Genomic DNA, 19,963 nt, shown 5'->3' with positions numbered 1-19,963 from the left:
TGTCATCTAGATGGTACTCTTGAATTCAAGTTTTTTTTAAGTCTAAAATAGTCTAGGCGATGTATAAATCAACTATTAGTATATCAATCATTGACTCTCTCGATAGATATAAATGCATACTCTCTGTAATGTGGGGAAATGAGATTAGTTTATGAGCAATAAATACTCAATTTGGTCCATTTCAGGATTTCCTTTGACATGGCAAATGGCTCCATCTGGTGGTTAAATATGACTAGTGCACAGCAGTCTAGCAGAAACATCACCAGTCCGTTGAATGTTGAAAACAGTTTACTACAATACATATAAAACCCAAATTTCAGAGCATTAAAAAAAAAAAAAAAAAATTGGTGAGATACACCAAAACATGGAACACTTTGAAAAAAAGAAAAGGGTCAAAAATGGACTACAAATGAAAATCTTTTGAGTAATTATAAATAAAAATGAAAAGCAGACAACCGTTACATTTGTCCTAAACAGAGATGGTTCTGAAGAGAGAAGGATATCCAAGTAATCTTTCGCTTGTTTCTATTACTACAGTGACAAGACGACTCAGGACTCAGTTGCTCCTTAAATTGTTATTTTTTTTTGAGTGGGAAAACATCACAAATTGAATACGAGAATATTTGATCACAATACATAGCAATAGCACTCTGTCCATCATCAACTCAATGGTATAGGCTACAAATATACTGGAATACTTTGCCTCTATTCTGTGACTAAACAACCTTGCTCTTTTACCACACATTTGGATATATCATTGAACACAAACTCAATGCTCTCATTACTACATTCAACACAAGGGGTGGAAAGCCAAAATGGACAGAATAGGTAGTTAAAACAAACCTGTAATATGAAGTCAATGATGTGGATAACATCATCCCAAAACATTCACTATTTAGCATTAACAGGGATGATAAAACTAGAAATTCAGGTCAGGACAAATGATCTTTCTACAAGTGGAACAAATACTCAGTAGGTGGTGTGGATTTAACCACTTAATACTCAAAATAAATCAAAAATCATTGACAGGGGATTTTAAAAATGTTCAAATAGATTGATAAGCATTCCCAAGAAGGAACACTGTCTGGAGGTAAGCCCCGATCTGCCTTATCCCATTCTCTCACGCAGGGGACTGGGCAGGACACATCGGTCCGAGCCATTTAGCCCCAGGGTGGCATACCTTGATCAAATCAATCAGTATGCTTGTATGGTGTCACTTTCTACTGCAGAGCATGTGGCATGCTGATTGTCAACTGACTTCTGATCTAAGGGCCGGGTTCCAATTCAGCACTGCTGTGATAATATAATTCACATTTACAAATAAAGATGGCTTGAAACATTGGGTACAACTTTTGAAGTGGCCCCTCTGTGCATCTGTAATATTTGCTTCATTGTGCTTGTTGTGGTGATAAAATTGTCTGATTTAAAAATAAAAAAATGGGTAATCGGAAGAATCCAATTCCAAGTTAGGAAAAAGCAGCTACTCCGACTAAATATGTTCATGATCTTAGCAATGGAATCAGAGCTACATGATTACTTGACCTACAGAACAGCTACATAATAGAAGCCGATGGACAAAAGAGTTCAAATTTTAAAATGTAGGTCATTCTCAAAAAAAAAAAAAAAAAAAAAAAAAAAAAACTTAGCCCAGCCACAGTACTAGTGAAAAATTGGAGAAATAAAACAAGACATGAGATACATGGAGGGGACAATATTGACCTTAAAAACATCAAAAGGTGGACTAAAACTACCAAACAAAAAAAATAAGCAAATTTTCTACCAAGGTGATCAGAGTACGATAAAACTATTTTATCTACGGCATAACTACTGTTATTGTCGAGGTTTGATAAGACTTGGAAGACTGTCATCTTCCCAGGGCAAACATGTCGAGGGCTCGTATTCAAAGTTTCCACCAGAGTGCCCGATCTAGGATCATTTTATTTTTTGGACCTCAGAGAACAATGAATAAGAATATACGGACAGGTGGATCAGCTCTCCTACTCTGAGATGCTCGATTTGTGAATGCTCTATGAAAGTCCCCCCTACTTCCGCTATGGATCATGTCCCATGCCGTTTTTGAATGGGATTCCAGAGTACATCAAATTCATGAAAAGGGGCTTAAAGATACATGTAAAATCATATTAGTAGATTAATTTACTCCGAACTGATGGCTTTCATGAAGGTAGAAGTAAATTAATCCACGTAAACAAATATATGCGTAGGATGGCGGCGCACAACTGGCCCAACGTCCTCCGTGTTAGGGTTTGGCCGGGGTAGGCCGTCATTGTAAATAAGAATTTGTTCGTAACTGACTTGCCTCGTTACATAAAGGTTCAATAAAAATATAACTTTTTTTTAACCTTTTCATGATTTACTCTTGAATCGCATTCAAAAAAATGCAAGTACATGATTCAGGAAGTAGGCGGGAATTTCATACAGGGCACTGGACCATGCTTTGATAGATGTGGCCACTTTAACGTTACCTATTAGTTAAGACGGCTACCTTCAAGTCACCTTAAGATGGCTGCCAGTACCTAGACAGGGTACCACAGAATCAAGAATCGTACTTACACAAAAATATAGAAAGGGAATAAAGCAAGAGGAAAGACAAGCCGTCCCCAGAAGCGAGCGGAGCCAGCCTGTTTCACCACCTCCAAAACCCGCAGTCTTCCCTCATCCTTCTCAGTCTGTGTGTAAAATGGCTAGATTGGGCTCTTTGTTATTCAGGGACATTAACCTGTACACTGGGGCACAGAGGGAGGTATCATGAAGAAGTGGGCAGTGTAGTCCATCGTTGGTTTGTGTGGTTTTTGTTATGGTCATTAGCAAAAAAAAAAGAAAAAAAAGAGGGGGTGGGGGGCCTTTCAGTCCCAAATCGCACTCAAATCCTCCATGTTGCCTTAACTCTTCACTGTTGTCAGAGCTGTAAAGGTAGAAGCAATGTGGTGGAAAATATACCACTACACTACTTACACCTCCCCAAGCCATAGAAGAGAAAGGAAAAAAGGCTATCATAAAAAAAGTGTTAAGGCCAAGGAGAGGAATAGGGTGCGATTAGGTACTGGCTATATGAGTGTCTCCAGGTCATCCCTGCAGGGGGGTCAGTGACCATTCCTGTGACGACACTTCCTGCTTACATGCTCACAGCGCCCTTCTCCTTCTTATCCCCGTCTTCATGCCAGGTGAGGCGCTCTTCGTAGAAAGCTATGACGATCTGCGGGCACTTGTGATTGGCCTCCTTGGCCAGCACCAGATCTGCCTCATCAGAGTCCTTCCTGTAGCGAGAGGAAATAAAAAGCTCTTAGACCCACTGTCTTGAAGAGGAATAGTTGACAAAAATCAACTAAGTGAGCAGCCACTTCAGTTAATCAGTTTCCGGCCACACGTTTGAAGACATTCTTAGTGGCGTAATCTAGTGGACGACATTGTCTAAGTACTCAACGCTCACCACTTCATGAGGAACATGAGGTCTCCACAGGAGTCTGTGGCTCCAATAATCTTCTCTGGTTCCAGACCTCTCTCAAAGCCTCTCGCAATCAGGACGTCATCCTGGAAGACAGGAGAAATTACCAATTATACTGCTGATCATCTCTATGTTTTACATTAGAAGTGAAATTCAGGCACCACCGCAGGAAACAAGCACAGACAACAGTTGTATTTCACAAAGCCTTTGTCATTCTAGTGACGGTAAGCAACACCCAAAAGCTAAACTATTTCAGTTTGAAATGAGGCGTCTTCAGTTGGTTATAAATATGCAAATGGTAGTTCTCCAGGAAGAGCAAGCTTTTGTTCTAGCCAACAATAATGCTGCAGCACTTGGTTGGACACTTAAGATAAAAAATATAAAAAATGTTGAATGGCTGAATCAGTGAGCTGCAAAAGCTGGAGGTAATGAATCTCAATAAAGTCACCCCCTTTCATAAAGTGATCTGTTTTGTAGATTTGCATGTGGCAGGCAATTCACATAGCTCTTATCTAGTGTTAAGAACCAAGCCTGGTCTATGTCTCTTATTTTTACACTTTCACACACACGCTGCTTCTACTGTTTATTATCCTGTTTGCCTCTTTTACCCCACCTACATATTTCCGCAACTACCTCGTACCTGTACTCCTCGTATATAATCTCATTAATTGTTCTAGTGTGGTACCGTTTCCCATTCTCAAATGCCTTAATTTCTAACTCCACATTGTTGGGAAAAGTCTTGTAAGTATGCATTTCACAGTAAAGTCGTTGTAGTCGGCACACGTGACAAATACATTTCTATTGGATTACAAACAACTCATTCTTGCAGGTGTTTTTGGCGGGGAGAGACTTTGTCCACACCAATTCACGAGGTAGGTTACGCACCTCTTTTTTCCGTTTGGGCTTATTGCTGCTCCCCTCCTCATCATCGTCAGAGTTTCTCCTCTTGCTGCTGCCTTCCTTACTACGGCCTGATGATCCCGCACTGGACTTGGCTCCTCCGCCGCTGGGGGTGGAACCGCCGCTAGGCTTCTTGTAAGTCTTCATAAACTCAGCAATGAGCTCGGGGCAGCCGAGATTCTTCTCTGGCTCCCATGTGTTGTGTTTTCTGCAAACAATAAATGCATGGTCATAGCAAGAACAAAATATATTCAATTGGTGAAACCACTCCCATCACCTAAGCCACATTTAGAGTCAGAAAAACACCCGCACTGGCCGTTTCACATGGTCTCCAATTCATTTCGTTACACCCAACCCTCGGTGTGCACGAGTTAAAGCATTGTGCAGAGCATGGAGGTAACCAAAACATTTCAGCACTGGAGGCCACGAAAAATCAGTACCAATATGAATTGTTAGGGGTAGAAATTAGCTAGCTACTGGAAACATCGTAAAATAATAAAGATTTTTCTTCTGGGGATTTTCATCAAAATGTTATCAATGGAAGGGTCTTTTAAAGTTCTGTTGACATTTGTTTCTTAAGGCACCATTTTTGCCGTACCCAGGCCTCCTTTAAGACGCCATAATGTTTTGTCTGCAGGTGCTACAAAGCAAAAGTTAGTGTCATTTGAAGCTTTATGGCTTGTAAACGTGAATATTGAAAATATACTATTTTTGATACATCAACACAGCTGCATTCCTAACATGTAAAAGACCCAACCTCCTCCGCGTCAGCCCTTGGGGAATATCCATGGCCATCTTTGGGAAGTTGGCAACATAAGCACGTCAGCCCCTGTTTGTGATAAGAGTGTGCAATTCTGTTCACGCCGGGGCCTGAAATGTCCCATAATAAAATTTGGGATGATTGTACATCCGCTAAGAAAGGCCTACCAAAATGTAAAAACCAACATCAATATGGAGAAGTCAGCATACAAGTATAAGCAAAAATGAATGAAGACAGCACAAACATCTCGGAAGTGTTTAGTTGGCTTAGGAAACCTTAGCTAACGCATACAACTTTCCCTGACATCACACTTACCCATCATTTTTGATTGACCTGATACCACCAGATGCCTAGAATCTGACTTCTACAGATGAGTGGTCTCCTAGCCAAGACAATAATCGCAATCATAGTTGACTGTAGCTCATATATAAAGCACACCATGATGACTGAAAACAACCATAGGATGTGTGTGGCGATTTCCAGACAAGGCCGTCCAATTAAGTGTACACTTAATTTGAGGGTCTGTCCTTTACATGTTTGGAATGCAGCTATTGTTTAACATAATATACAAGTTCCAGGGTGGGATCCCTGATAGTTTTAAAGTTACGGCCCATAACTTCTGAGGGTGTCTCAGGGGGAGTCGGATATGCAAAAAAACAAAACATTTCCCACCCACACATGCGTAGTTAAACACTTTTCAGGGCTCTGCAGGGTGACCATTTTACTCACATATGCACCTAAACATTTTGCTTTGTGACCTGAAATGGTGGATTCTGGCTTTATTGCTTCAAATGTTTTTCTTTGTGCGCATTTCTAGTTTGGCGCACACGTGCTCCTTGTGTACAGTCCTGCTTGTACATGTGTGAAATCGTATCGTACACACGCAAAGTTATTTTATGTTAAACAATATTGAAAAGCGAGCCAAATCAAAATACTACACACATTACAGAGCAAGCAGTAAAGCTTTATATGACAACTGCTTTGTAGCACCTACTGATGTCCAACATTTTTACAAATACTTGAACTTAAAAACAGGTAGGCAAGTTGAGAACAAGTTCTCATTTACAACTGCAACCTGGCCAAGATAAAGCAAAGCCGTTCTCAATTAATTATTTCTCAAATATATGTCAACAATACTTTCTCTAAAAGGTCCCTTCCATGGATTTACACTTCGTGAAAATCTTTTTTTATTCTAGTTTCGTTAAGAACCACCCAGATGGACTTACTCTGAATAACCTTTCCACTTAAGGAAGAATTCAACTCGGCCCTTCACCGTCCTTCTGTCCAGAACCTTCTCCACAATAAATTCTTCCTCTTCTGAAGATGAGCCCGAGGCGTCATCATCATTTTCACGAGTCTTCTTTCCCATGATTTGGTAGCGGTACCTCAAATGAGTTAACAAGGGTCACGTCCCAACTTGGAAATTGAAAGTTTGAACTAAAACATAGAAACAAAGTTAAGAAATGCGTGCAATGGAATACATTGGTCAGCTGTTCATTGCTACTAGCTAGCTACAGCAGATAACTAAACCTAACTAGTATAAAACCATGATACAGCTGATCGTCCGTCTAAAGGGAATCAATCGAATTAAAAACCACGCTAACGTTAGTAGGTTAAAGATTGCTAAATTAGCCGACACGGCTAGCTGGCAAGCAGATGCTTTGCTTCCTTGATACAACACATGGCCTGTTCCCTAAAATAAATAAGGGTGCATTACCTAGTTATCCAATTGTCGTTTTAATCCGTTCCAGTTTTCCAACGATAATGTAACATTTACAGTACATAGAGGCATTGCAATCTAGCTAAATAGCCCTAAGCGCATGTAGACTTGTGTTTGTCCCAACCCCCGCCTGGCTAGCATGAGAATGAGCTAGCTAGCTGTTCGCCACCGGCTAACGTTAACAATGTATCAAGCGTTATATAAATACTTTTTGCTTGAGATTGATTGATTGAAATGGGGGAAGGGGGGGGGGTTGTATAAAACTAGCGAATTATTAGATAAGTAGCTAAGAAATTGCTATATGTATTTACTCACCCGTGCTAGCTTTAGCGGTTTACTGATTCGTTTTCTTGACGCTGTTGCTGGGCTTTTCGTTTCCCCTCCCCAAACGACTTGCTTGTTTGCCTCGCCGTGCGAGAAAGCGAGCGCCAAAATGCACAATGGCAGACCGTGCACGATCACGAAACCGTCAAAGCCAAATAACTAGGAGTTAATCAGTAAATGTTGTAGTTATGTTCACTTAGGAAATATGCGGACGTATTTTTGGTATTACTTCTATCAAATAGCCTATTTGCTTAAATTTACACAGACTAGCCTGGGAATGGAATGGAATTGAAGTGACGTCTACATAACGTTTTGATAAAACGTAAGCCCACACCCACCACCGGCTGGTATCGTTTTGTTATTGGACATTGCTGATAATTGACTGTAAAATACCCAATCGGAGGTGCAGCGGAAGTGAGAAATCGAATGTAGCGGCAATAGATAACCAATCGCTGAATCCAAGAGGCGTAATCCTCCCTACTTATTGTACTCTTTGTTTCATTTGCAGGATCGTTGCATTCTGTCGCAGATCGTCTTTCTTCGAATAAGGCAAAGGAATCGTAAGCTACCATCCACAATGTCGAAGGAGGTAAGTTTCTCTAACGAATATCTACATACAATTTTGTTATGTGTGTGTAATTTAACATGTACGTTGACCAATTTAACCAAAAGAGTTTCCCACTCGCGCGTATCTATTAATACAGCCATAGCTCATGTGGGGACGCCGCCATCTTAAAGGCCTCATGGCCTTATTGTTCGTGCGTTTTGCTCAGCCATTTTGCAAGAAAGGACGTACCGTTTTTTTCCCATTGCGTTTAATGTTAGTCCGATCATTTAATTCATGTTTCACCCATCGCACATTTCATAGTTTTGGTTCACATTTGCCAAACATTTGCCTCGCCATGTTGACGCCATCTGATATAATTGTTTGATCCCCCCCCCCCCCAACGTGTTTGTTTTTTGAGAAACTCATCTGCAGGAATATTGACGAACTGTTTGTTGGTAATGAACATTTCGAGTTCGCTAGAGTGTAGCGCTCGCTTGCTGATCTGCGTCTTTTGTTCTAAATACGTTGTCATTGTTTTTTGCCCAGGCCCCACGTGAACCCGAGCAGCTCCGCAAACTGTTCATCGGAGGTCTGAGCTTCGAAACCACGGATGAGAGTTTGCGAGAACACTTCGAACAATGGGGATCTCTTACAGATTGTGTGGTGAGTATAATGTAAAAAATATAGCAAGCAACATTATCAGCTGCATGGAGAACTGTACCCAAATTGACTACAGCGGCACACGTGTTTAATTTCATTGTTAATGTTTTATTAGTAATACTAAAAATCTGTGAATCTGTCAACAGGTCATGAGAGATCCAGCCAACAAACGCTCTAGAGGTTTTGGGTTTGTCACCTACTCCGGTGTGAACGAGGTCGATGCTGCCATGGAAGCACGCCCCCATAAGGTTGATGGTAGGCTGGTAGAGCCCAAGAGGGCTGTTTCCAGAGAGGACTCTAGCCGTCCAGGTGCTCATGTCACAGTGAAAAAGATATTTGTTGGAGGTATCAAGGAAGACACTGAAGACTCCCACCTACGAGACTACTTTGAGCAATTTGGCAAGATTGAAGTAATAGATATTATGACCGATCGCACCAGTGGCAAGAAGAGGGGCTTTGCCTTTGTCACGTTTGATGACCATGATGCAGTGGACAGGATTGTCAGTAAGTAGTTGTCTGAACACAATCTCTTTGTATTGATGAAAAGGGCTGACTTTAATGAGTTATCTGCTGTATTTTAACACCACCATTGTATTTTCAGTCCAGAAATACCACACTTTGAACGGTCACAATTGCGAAGTGAGGAAAGCATTGTCCAGACAGGAGATGCAGACAACAGGAGTGGGTATGAGGGGTGGTAAGTACATTTGCACATGTTATGGCCTGGGAAGGAGTCCACATCCTTGCTATAAGCTGTATCCCTGTAACACATAATCATATATTTTATTTGAGTACTGATCAGTCACTTTTTATATTTGCCCAGATTGATTCATAGTTAAATCATGGGTTGCTTCTTTTATGTTGCGTTGGTACTAATAGTTTGCGTTTTCTTTTCCAGGCCGCGGAGGTGGCGGCAACTATGGCAGAGGTGGAGGATATGGAGGTAATGATTTTGACCGTGATGGTGGATACTTCGATGGCCGTGGTATGTTGTGGTCCTGCACCACTCTCTCCGCTTGAACCTGTATGCTTAACCTCTTGTGATTGTTTCAATATACTTTAGGTGACGCTGACTCGTCTGTTTCAGGAGGCAGAGGGGGTGGATACGGAGGAGGAGATGGCGGTTACAACAATGGTTATGGGGGAGGTGACGGTAAGATTTGGATTCTAGAAACGCCATTCAATAGCTTTTCTCATCAGTGGCAATTTTAGCTGCTATACAAGTAAATATGTCATTACAGTAGGAAGAACTTAACACAACATGCATTATTTTATAGGGGTGGCAGGGTAGCCTAGTGGTTAGAGCGTTGGACTAGTAACCGCAAGGTTGCAAGTTCAAACCCCTGAGCTGACAAGGTACAAATCTGTCGTTCTGCCCCTGAGCAGGCAGTTCTGCCCACTGTTCCTAGGCCGTCATTGAAAATAAGAATTTGTTCTTAACTGACTTGCCTAGTTTAAAAAACGAGAAGCCACGGATATTACGTTTTTTATTGGGTGGCCGTGTATTTAGATTCAAACTTACCTTTTTATAGGTGGCTATGGTGGAGGCCCTGGTGGTTATGGCGGCGGTAACCGCGGCTACGGCGGGGGGCAAGGTTATGGTGGCGGACAGGGTGGCGGCTACGGTGGTGGAAATGGCTATAACGACTACAACAATGGCAATGGTGGAAACTTTGGCGGCGGTAAGTCCATGGCTTCCCCACAAGAAGCAGCCCCAGTTGGTGGTAAGTGGATGGCATCATAGGCTGTGACTTAATTCTCACACTACATTCTGTTTGGTGAAAAGTATTCATCTACTATATACTGTTTCCAAAAATTAGGCAACAAATGTTACCATACTACACCTGAGATTTCATGTGCTACAAATTCATTTTGTAAACTCAAATAGCCTACTAAATGGGAAGTAGTATGAGAACTATGTCATGGCTGACTACGTGAACGTGTCGTACAAAATACTATTATCACAGCTGTTTTAAACATTCTAAATATCCTTGGGCCGGTGTAAAATGTACAGAACCAATTTCGTCAAGTAATGTGGCTGTTCAAATTGTGTTGCAGGGAACTTTGGCGGCGGTGGTGGTGGCGGCGGCAACAACTACAATGACTTTGGCAACTACAACAACCAGGCTTCCAACTACGGCCCAATGAAGGGTAACAACTTTGGAGGCAGCGGTGGAGGTGGTGGTGGTAGCGGTGGTGGCAGCAGTGGTGGAAGCGGTGGTGGTGGCGGTGGCAGGAGTAGCGGTCCATATGGAGGTAGGTGGCACGGACTAGCTTTAGACCAGGCACCGGTTGAGCTGTTAACTCACGTTGGTTTGGCACGCCTTCAGGTGACTTCGGTTGTGTAAGAATTATTTGGCTGACTTGAAACAGTGTGCTTCCTGGTTTTGTTCAACCTTTGACTTTTTTTTGTTTTTCATTTCAGGTGGATATGGAGGTAACTCTGGAGGTGGTGGTGGCGGCGGCGGTGGATATGGCGGGGGCTCCGGTGGACGACGATTCTAAATGTTTTCAAGGTATGCCTTTTTTTTACGTGACAGTTTGAAACCATAACCGAAGTGTGTAGATGAGACGGGCATATTTTCAGGATTTGTCTTTGAAATGTAGTGTTCAGAAACTAGCTCCATTCTTGTACCCTTTGATACATACAATCCTAGTAGTTTGATCCAAGTGTTACTAATGCTGGATCTCATGTAGTAGGTTCTGGTTAATCCAACAGTCAGTGCACAGTTTAACTTAACGTTGTTCCGTATTGTTCAACAGGATTCAGTACTTAGGAGAGGAGAGCGAGACAAATGACAGGGCAGCTGCAGGTTTACACCCTAGATCTGCTCAGCCAAACAGTTGTGGCAGGTTACAGCTGCTACAAGAAGAGATGTGTACAATAGAGAAATCATGGAGGGGCTTCATACATTTTTCTGTACTGTCAAACAGGTTTCTTATGTTTCTGGAAAGCAAGCATTCCGATGAGGTTTTATGTAGATTTTGCATCTATGGTTTTTATTTGTGTAACTGCAACAATCAAGTTGAAATAAACCACCTTTCAGTTTTTTAAAACTGTCGTTCAGTCTTGTTAGCCTCTCTTTTAGGGGATTGGGTGGGAGGGGGAGCTTCTTTTCTGGTTTGTTTTAATGCATTTGCCTGTATACAAATCCACACTTGAATGATGGATGCTGTCAATGGTCATTCTTTAGAAGATAAGCACCACCTGTCAATGGAGACTTTTTGCCTAGTCCAATATGCTTTATTCCTTTCTTACACGAGACATTCTTAGTCTGTTCCAATGCACATGCTACAGAATGTAGACAATCTCATATCCCAGCACATCAATGGAAGGTTTGACAACGTAGTGTTACAATAGCGTTGATGTCCTTGATGAACTCCAATGGGTGAAGCTATGGTAGTACAAATACTCGGTCCACGCAGAGAGCCCATCTTTTTGAGAACTGCTCCAGAGACGTGAGTTGGATGGCTAGATCAGACCCGTCTGTAAGACAGTACAGCTGCCAGCAGAAGGCTAGCTTACATGATGCAGTCTTGAGGCTAGCCAGCCATGGAAGCCAGCTGAGCTGAGGGAGAGACGTAGCAAACAAACCCATCGCCTGGCAGGAAGGAGCAGTGTGAAGCAGGAGAGTGAGTAGCAAGAAGGCATGTGAGACTAGCAGACAGCAGCTACCAAAGCACTTAGATGACGCCTGTAGGTAAGAAGACTTTTCCAACTACTGTCAGTTTGAATAACATGTTCTGAAGTTGGTATGAGCAAACACTAGTTTTGTTGTAGATATTCATAGTATAGCATTAATGACCGTGTACATTTTATTTGGATGTGTAGTGTTTTATTAGAAACCAATGCCCCCATCTAAAAGAACGGTCTGGACCTTTTGCGTAACATTGTCTTTACCAGCGTGCCAATCTCATAATGCATGCTGATGTTTGCAGTCAAATCATGGAATATATCACCAACGCCTTTCATTGGTTTATCTTCTGATATTAATTTGTCTCCTTTTCCTCTGGTGCTTTCTAGGAAAAACACTGAGTCGAAAGGACAGCTATCCAAAAGCATGATTTTTAAGCGGAACATTGTTGCATTGCATATAGTAAGCGACAGCCTTTTGATAACTTGGACATATTAAGAGATTATGTGAGGCTGTCCTGATTTTAAACAATGGTCTGTTCTCTTTTAGGGTGCCTGGAAAGATGCAATTGGCTATTTTATACTGCGAAGACTGCTGTGCAGGATTTTAACTTGTTTTTACCCACTTCCTGTTTATCAATAAAATATTTTTTTAAACCCACTTTTACTCATAAATACTGTTCAACTACCACGGTACACAATTTTCATATTCTGATATACATGGACTGTAAAAATAGACGTTCTTATAATATAATTCCCAAATGTACATTTTAGATTTATCATTGTATCCAGAATGAGCATAGGCATATGACTGGTTAGCTCGGGTAAATAAAGGGCCTTAAGTATTCTCCCCCCTGACTTTCTCCATTTTCCTGGCCTGAATTTAAATTGAGCCTGTCACTGGCCTACATACAATACCCCATATCAAGGTGGATTATTGTTGTAGTTCAGCAAAAAAAAAAGGAGAAAATGAAAATGTACATAAATTGCACTAACTACTGATTTTTATTTATTCCGTAAGTCAAACGGAATTTAAACCGATTTGACCTCAAGGACCAGGGAGGTTTTCCAATGCTTTGCAAAGGGCACCTATTGGTATATATTAAAAATCCCAAAGCATTTGAAAGTTACTAATTACTCTTGATGTATCAATACACAAAGTCACTACAAAGATACATGGAGCCTTCCTAACTGTTGCCAGAGCGGAAGGAAAACACTCGGATTCCACCGTGAGGCCAATGCTGATTTTAACAGTTTAATGACTGTGATAGAACTGAGGGGTCAACAGTTAAGTTACGCCACAATACTAACCTAACCTGAAAAGGAAGCCTGTATAGACATTTTCCAAAACATGCATCCTATTTGCAGTAAGGCACAAAAATGTGACAAATTAACTGCCCTGAATACAAAGCGTTATGTTAGAGAAATCCAATACCATATTTTCAAGCGTGGTGGTGCCTGCATGTTATGGGTATGCTTGTCATCGGCAAGGACTAGGTCATTTTTCAGGATAAAAAGAAATGAATAGAGCTACGCACCAGCGAAATCCTAAAGGAAAACCTTGGTCTGCTTTCCAGGCAACACATTCACCTTTCAGCAGGACAACTTAAAACACAGGGCCAAATATACACTAATGATATACCAAGATGTCATTGAATGTTGCAGTGTGGCATAGTTTTGAATTAAAGCTGGTTTACATCTGGCAAGACGGGGAAATAGCTGTCACGCAATGCTCAATAACCAACTTGACAGAGCTTGAAGAATTTAAAGTATAATGTGCAAATATTGTACAATCCAGGTGTGCAAAGCTCTTAGACTTACCCATGAAAGACTCGGCTGTAATTGCTGACAAAGGGGATATCTCGTGTTGACTCGGGTGTGAACACTAATGCAAATGAGATTTATTTTAATTTTCATTTCATTTGCAAACATTTCTTGAAACATGTTTTCACTGTCATTATTAGGGTATTTCGTGTAGCTGAACTAAAATATAAACGCAACATGCAAAGTGTTGGTCCCATTTTTCCTGAGGTGAAATAAAATATCCCATTAATGTCGCATACACACAAACAGCTTATTTCTCTCAGTTGTGCACAAATTTGTTTCTGTCCCTGTTAGTGAGAATTTTCCCTCTGCCAAGATAATTCATCCACCTGACAGGTGTGGCATATCAAGAAACTGATTAAACGGCATGATCAATACACTGCAGAATTGTACACAGATGCACCTTGTGCTGGGGACAAAAGGCCACTCTATGTGCAGTTTTGTCACAACACAATGCCACAGATGTCTCAAGTTTTGAGGGAGCGTGCAATTGGTATGCTGACTGCAGGAATGTCTACCATAGCTGTTGCTAGAGAATTTAAATGTTAATTTCTATACCATAAGCCGCTTCCCCAACGGTTTAGAGAATTTGGCAACCGGCCTCACAACCACCGACCTCGTGTATGGTGGGGTTATGGTATGGGCAAGCATAAGCTACGGACAAACGAACACAATTGTATTTTATCGATGGCAATTTGAATGCACAGAAATACCGTGACGAGATCCTGAGGCCTATTTTTATTGAAGGTAGCTGTGACCAACAGATGCATATCTATTCCCAGTCATGTGAAATCCATAGATTTGGGCCTAATGCATTATTAATTCAATTGACTGACTTCTTTATATGAACTGTAGCGTTTATATTTTTGTGCAGTATATTTGATCCATTTTGAATTCAGGCTATAACAACAACATGTGGAATAAGTCAAGGGGTATGAATACTGTCTAAAGGCCCTAAATATTGATTAGTTTAACATGGTGGCCTTTTAGCTGCCATTTTATCCGATCTCTACATACACTGTTCCATGATTTTGTATGTAAATATCCTTAATGGCACTTATTGTACTGTAGATTTAGCAACAATTTCATATTGGTATATAAACTGAGGCAGTACACAATAACTGTCCAATAGATTTCATACATTATTCTCCATCCAACACTTTACTACGAGGCACCAGGTATACGTTCCCATCAGGGGTCTGCTGTAGAGAGTAGTCCTCTATAGAGTAGGGATGTCCATCCTCATCCCGGAGCTGAGAAAAGACTTCAGCATACAAGTCTGTGAGGCGGTGTTTAACAATAGTCAGGTTGCGTTGGAACTCCAACCTCTCCCTGGCCAGATGTTCCCTCTGGGCCTGCAGCTGACCCAACTCCCCCTCCAGGTAAACAATGTTCTCCAGCTTCCTCTTCCTGCAATTCTGGGCTGCCACCTTGTTCTTACCCCGCCGGCGGATGTCCCTGACGAGGGCGAGCTGGGAGTCCGTGAGGGTGTACTGTGTCAGGAGCTCGTTGAAGTCGTCCACAGGTAGGTTGATGATCTTCTCTAGAGGGAAAGGGATCTTGAGGGCGAGGGCTCGGCGTTCATCCCGGCTCAGAGGGACAGGAAGAGGGTTACCTCTGGGTTTTTCATAGAACGCCTGGGGAGAGCTCTCTCTGATGGCAGAGCTGTTAAGATGCCGGTCGTTCAAGGCACTGGGTAAACCATGTTGATGTTTCATTGACATGGGAGGCAGGAAGTGAGGCTGTGGTTGCATTTGGGATGGTTGTGTTACAGGGAAGTAAGAGGAGTGCATCCCTGAGTAGTGGTAGGGGTTATTGGGATGCTGCTGATAGTCCACAGAGTAAAAGAGGCTAGCTCCCCTACCTTGCTCACCCATATTCTCCATCTCCCTGTGACTATAGTTCAGACCAACCTCTGTGCTTGAATAAGCAGGGACACCAGTCATGGCATCATCTGGTGAGGCTAGTGGTGGGCTGGAACCCAGAGATAGGCCAGAGTCAGATTCCAGATCATCCACAGTGCATGGTGGGTGTTTGCTCTGCCCATGACTTGTCCCTAGCACGTACCGCCTCGGGCCCTGAGAGGGGCCAGCATTGTCATTTCCAACAAGCCCCTCACCACCGACGCTCGGGAGACTCATATGCTCTAGAAGGCTCATCAGCGGTGGCTGTATAGGGTTCAGAACTCCAGAATGGTTTCCAGAATGTCCATACAGTGCTTCTGCTGCTGCTTCCCCGGTGGCTTGATGTTGGCAAGCTGGCATTACTTTAGAGTAGGTTCCCTCATAAGCAGCATCAGGATTTGTCGCACCCCCACACGGGAGGGGCTCTGTGTGAGACTGAGCCATGCCATAACCTCCCAGAGAGATGGGCAGCTCCATGGGATGGTACTGAATATTTTCGTCTGGGCTGTCATGTGGGACCTCAAACTCCTGAAATAAAAAAAGGTAAGGATCATTGGCGGATGCTTTGTCTATGGAAAACGATGCATCATTACAGTTTATCATTACTATATGCATTGATGATAAATAAAACAATTCTACAAGTTTGTCATTGAGTTTTAAACAGCTGTGTGTATTTGTGAACACGCAAAAGTACATATCACAGGATATGTGTGATCTAGGCTATATGGTGATGTAATTATTGAATACTCTTCTTCCTACCTGAAGCTCAGTGATGGCCATCAGTTCCTGCCAGGCCAAGTCCATCTCTTCGTCGTGTGGGTGGGGGGCTCCATGTGACCGGGCTCTAGGGGCATGGGTGGGCATCGATACCCCCCCACACAGCCTGCCAGGATTCGCCAAGCCCTGGAGAATAAAAATATACTTATAGAAAATCACCTTAGATTTTGATAGTAGCTCATAGCAATTTGTTGGTAATGCTTTATTTTATAGCCATGTTTTGTCCAATTTACATGGCATTAACAGGTACTTCCTGGTACTTGCTTCAAATAATTAAACACAATCAGTAACAACCTGTCATCAAATCATATGTAGTTTTGCTTGTTTTAATGAATAAAGTGTATGTCTATGGTCCATTACACTACATGATGCCACAGCCCTCCAAAAGAGAAAATATCCGAGCCAGCACAGTTGAGCTCAACATGATATTTTGAAAAGAGTATCCGACTCACCTCACTGTGCCTCCTCAATGGGAGCACATAGTTGGCTGCTGCACACATTCAAGACAGGCTGTGGTTGCAGCGCCCCCTCCTGGAAGAAACAGACATTGACAAATATTACTATCAGATATTCAGCCATTAGAATATCCTGAAATCTACGGATTCAATACGTAGCTGCGAACAAACAAGGAAAACACTCATCAAGACGAAGTCTCCTCAAAGCAAAAACACGTCATATTAAAATATAGAAAGTCATGTTATACTATTGTTATACTATTTGCCCTGCAGAAAGATGTATATACCAAAACTATACCCACTGTGATATGTAACCTACTATATGAGTGTTCGGGTGCTATTCGGTGTTGAACTCTTTGGGACATGCGAAAGCAGAGTTCCGTTGGGCTGAATCCATCCTATCAGCTGAGCTGAGCTGTGGTGCTGCTATGCCAGACACCGATAAGGCAATCTTCTGGGAGACAGCACAGCACAGCGTTCCCTCCACAGCAGCAGCAAACAGAGGCTGGAGCTGGGGCCTAACCGCAGTCATGTTCCTTATAGTAAAGTGAAAGTCAGAGAGGGCTTTATAACCTTTATAAAGGGTTTAACCTTACGTCTGGGACAGCACATAAATAAGTCCTCAATTGAGAAGAGCAGAACCATTGTCGTGGTTTTATAGTCATCATACCATGCATGAATTCCATATTTAGTTATGTGTATTGTAGTTGGCACTATAGAATGCAAGGTATTGACTAAGATACTTCGGATGAAGCGAGTTCATGGCCTAACTTTTGAACAATGCTAAAACTAAGTTGTGCATCGTCCAGCATTTGCTCTCATTCCTCGCTGGCTTTGTTTGGATCTCAACAAATACTCAGGAAAAGAGCAAGAATTCTAAGCAACAGCACAATTATGACCATTCCCTCTTCCATGACCACAATTGTTTATTTACTTGAGGTGATCTTTATTTTTTATTTACTTTCCATCTCCTCGGCAACACAAAATATTTTCACACACTCTGGATAGGCCAAGTTTCCCATGATTAAAAATCTCGGTGATAAAGCACGTCGTTTACAACATAGGATACATTGCTGCTTCAGAGTAGAACACTTGATGTATCACTTTGGCTCTCACACTTCCTTGAACTCCAGTCTACATGTGCATCTCACACAACTAACAGGTGATGGCGCTCACCTGAACACTGTTGCAAAGATTGTACCATGCATTAATTGTATATTTAGTTTTGTGTATTGTACTTATGCTATAGAACGCAAGGTATTGACTAAGATACTTTGGATGAAGAGAGTTCATGGTCTAACTTTTGAACAATGCTAAAACTAAGTTATGCATCGTCCAGCATTTGCTCTCATTCCTCGCTGGCTTTGTTTGGATCTCAACAAATACTCAGGAGAAGAGCAGGAATTCTCTGCAACAGCACAATTATGACCATTCCATCTGCCATGGCCCCAATTGTTTATTTACTTGAGGGGATCTTTCTTTTTTGTTTACTTTCCATCTCCTCGGCAACACAAAGTATTTTCACGCACTCTGGATATGCTGCTTCAGAGAAGAACATTTGATGAGGAATCACTTTGTCTCTCACACTTGCACTCCGCTCTACACATATCTCTCACAACTGGCAGGTGATGGCTCTCACCTGAACACTGTTGCAAAGATGTGACCTTATCCCACAAAATACCCACTCGCCTAATTCATCACACCAACTACAGGTTCATCCGTCGTTGTATCTCTACTATGTGATCTGTAGCTACAGGTTCCCCATGCATAGAGTAACCAACATGGATGGGCTTGTAACTCTCACCATATCTTGCCACAGCCACTGTTATGTTTGTGGTGATGCTTCCTAAGGCTGTTTCCTCTAGTACTGGAGGGGACAAGGTTGCTTGGCCTGTCTAACCAGAACTCTTCTTACATGTCTTACATCAGGTGTTGCATAAACAAGAATATCAGTTGTGAGCACACTGGTAGGGGAACAGAGATCCAGTAGACTACATTTTCATATTTTAAATAGTCTTTCAAATTGTGTCGCGTGTCATTATCTGAAGAGATACAATTCAATTTGGCAGGGAAAACTTACTCACATAACTAAGAGCAAAATACGTGTAATATATTTGTATGCAAAACCCATAGACAGTAATGTGGATAAGATTAAAGGATATAATATGCTATTTGTATGGATAATCCTACTTAGCAATGGTCAGTGTGGTACATTTGACATTAATTACTGAAGAGGGAGTCAATACTTCACCAAGTAAATGGCTACAATAAGTGCTCTGGCCTAAATGCTTTCTACTCTTGAAGATGACAGTTTGATTCGAATTCTATAATATGCCTGTCCTTCAGCTTGAGCATATGATCGTAATATTCGTTTATGACTCATTTTGAATGAGATACATTTGACCGTTTTTTGGGCCATTTATATGTTTTCCATGAAGTTACATTTGTTCTTTGAATAACCGCTTCTTAAGTTATTAGAACCTGTTTTGCACATTAATGTGACAAAGTAGCAACGAGTTCGTTAAAAACGGATTATATTTGACACTGGAGAGAGACCTGAAAGAGGCAGCGAATCAACCTTATCTAGCAATGAAAAAAAAGATATGCAGCTAAAAAGCTGTAGAGAAGGCGGTTGTGAAAGAACATACTGTACCTGAGCAACATGTCTCTGTGTCTTCAACAGGTGTTCAGGAGAAAATAATCTTCAGACTGACACGTAAGAAACATAATCCTGGTTCAAAAAAATATTTTAAAAATGTTTTAAGTAGAAACAGAACAAAAAAGTGTTTCTATTCAGTTTAGTGAGGACGTCTGTTAATATGTCTGCTTTTAACCAACCATTATAGGGAGTGCATGTGATTTCACTCTCTCTCACTCTGTCTCTCTGTCGCTCTCTCTCTAGCTCTCTGCTCTGCTTCACAGACAACCCCCAGCATAAATGGGATGTCTCTGCCTGCGATGTAAGCAACCTTCCTGTAAAGCAGAAAACCACAAA

General features: G+C 41.8%; 3 protein-coding genes across 7 annotated transcripts; 1 reads left to right on the top strand and 2 right to left on the bottom strand.

Moving 5' to 3' along the window:
- Positions 1 to 270: 270 nt before the first annotated feature.
- On the bottom strand, positions 271 to 7,481 carry LOC118360078 (chromobox protein homolog 5-like). Its single transcript, XM_035739173.2, has 6 exons — positions 7,159 to 7,481; positions 6,350 to 6,560; positions 4,349 to 4,571; positions 3,449 to 3,549; positions 3,138 to 3,275; positions 271 to 2,744 (listed from the first exon to the last, which is right to left on the bottom strand). Exons 2-6 carry the CDS (start codon positions 6,490 to 6,492, stop codon positions 2,720 to 2,722), a joined length of 630 nt encoding a protein of 209 aa, XP_035595066.1. The 5' UTR covers positions 6,493 to 6,560; positions 7,159 to 7,481; the 3' UTR covers positions 271 to 2,719.
- A 114-nt stretch (positions 7,482 to 7,595) lies between these two features.
- On the top strand, positions 7,596 to 12,669 carry LOC118360077 (heterogeneous nuclear ribonucleoprotein A1-like). Of its 5 annotated transcripts, XR_008083128.1 has the most exons (11): positions 7,596 to 7,756; positions 8,261 to 8,377; positions 8,521 to 8,878; positions 8,976 to 9,071; positions 9,273 to 9,359; positions 9,462 to 9,527; positions 9,907 to 10,098; positions 10,433 to 10,630; positions 10,800 to 10,890; positions 12,399 to 12,471; positions 12,559 to 12,669. XR_008083128.1 is itself a non-coding variant. In XM_035739171.2 (10 exons), exons 1-9 carry the CDS (start codon positions 7,745 to 7,747, stop codon positions 10,877 to 10,879), a joined length of 1,146 nt encoding a protein of 381 aa, XP_035595064.1. In that variant the 5' UTR covers positions 7,596 to 7,744; the 3' UTR covers positions 10,880 to 10,890; positions 11,138 to 11,436. The 5 variants fall into 5 exon arrangements, 4 of the variants coding, with proteins under 4 accessions (XP_035595064.1, XP_035595062.1, XP_035595063.1 ...); XM_035739171.2 differs by lacking the exons at positions 12,399 to 12,471; positions 12,559 to 12,669 and adding an exon at positions 11,138 to 11,436 and having other exon boundaries at positions 9,273 to 9,317; positions 9,438 to 9,527; positions 9,907 to 10,056; XM_035739169.2 differs by lacking the exons at positions 12,399 to 12,471; positions 12,559 to 12,669 and adding an exon at positions 11,138 to 11,436 and having other exon boundaries at positions 9,273 to 9,317; positions 9,438 to 9,527.
- A 580-nt stretch (positions 12,670 to 13,249) lies between these two features.
- nfe2 (nuclear factor, erythroid 2) lies at positions 13,250 to 19,963 on the bottom strand. The gene is made up of 4 exons (XM_035739166.2): positions 19,622 to 19,963; positions 16,966 to 17,044; positions 16,496 to 16,639; positions 13,250 to 16,264 (listed from the first exon to the last, which is right to left on the bottom strand). Exons 2-4 carry the CDS (start codon positions 17,011 to 17,013, stop codon positions 14,975 to 14,977), a joined length of 1,482 nt encoding a protein of 493 aa, XP_035595059.1. The 5' UTR covers positions 17,014 to 17,044; positions 19,622 to 19,963; the 3' UTR covers positions 13,250 to 14,974.

The sequence above is a fragment of the Oncorhynchus keta genome, chromosome 27, assembly GCF_023373465.1.
Source record: "Oncorhynchus keta strain PuntledgeMale-10-30-2019 chromosome 27, Oket_V2, whole genome shotgun sequence".
NCBI lineage: Eukaryota > Metazoa > Chordata > Actinopteri > Salmoniformes > Salmonidae > Oncorhynchus > Oncorhynchus keta.
The sequence above is the reverse complement of the archived record's forward strand: the minus strand, read 5'-3'. Positions and strand labels throughout refer to the sequence as shown.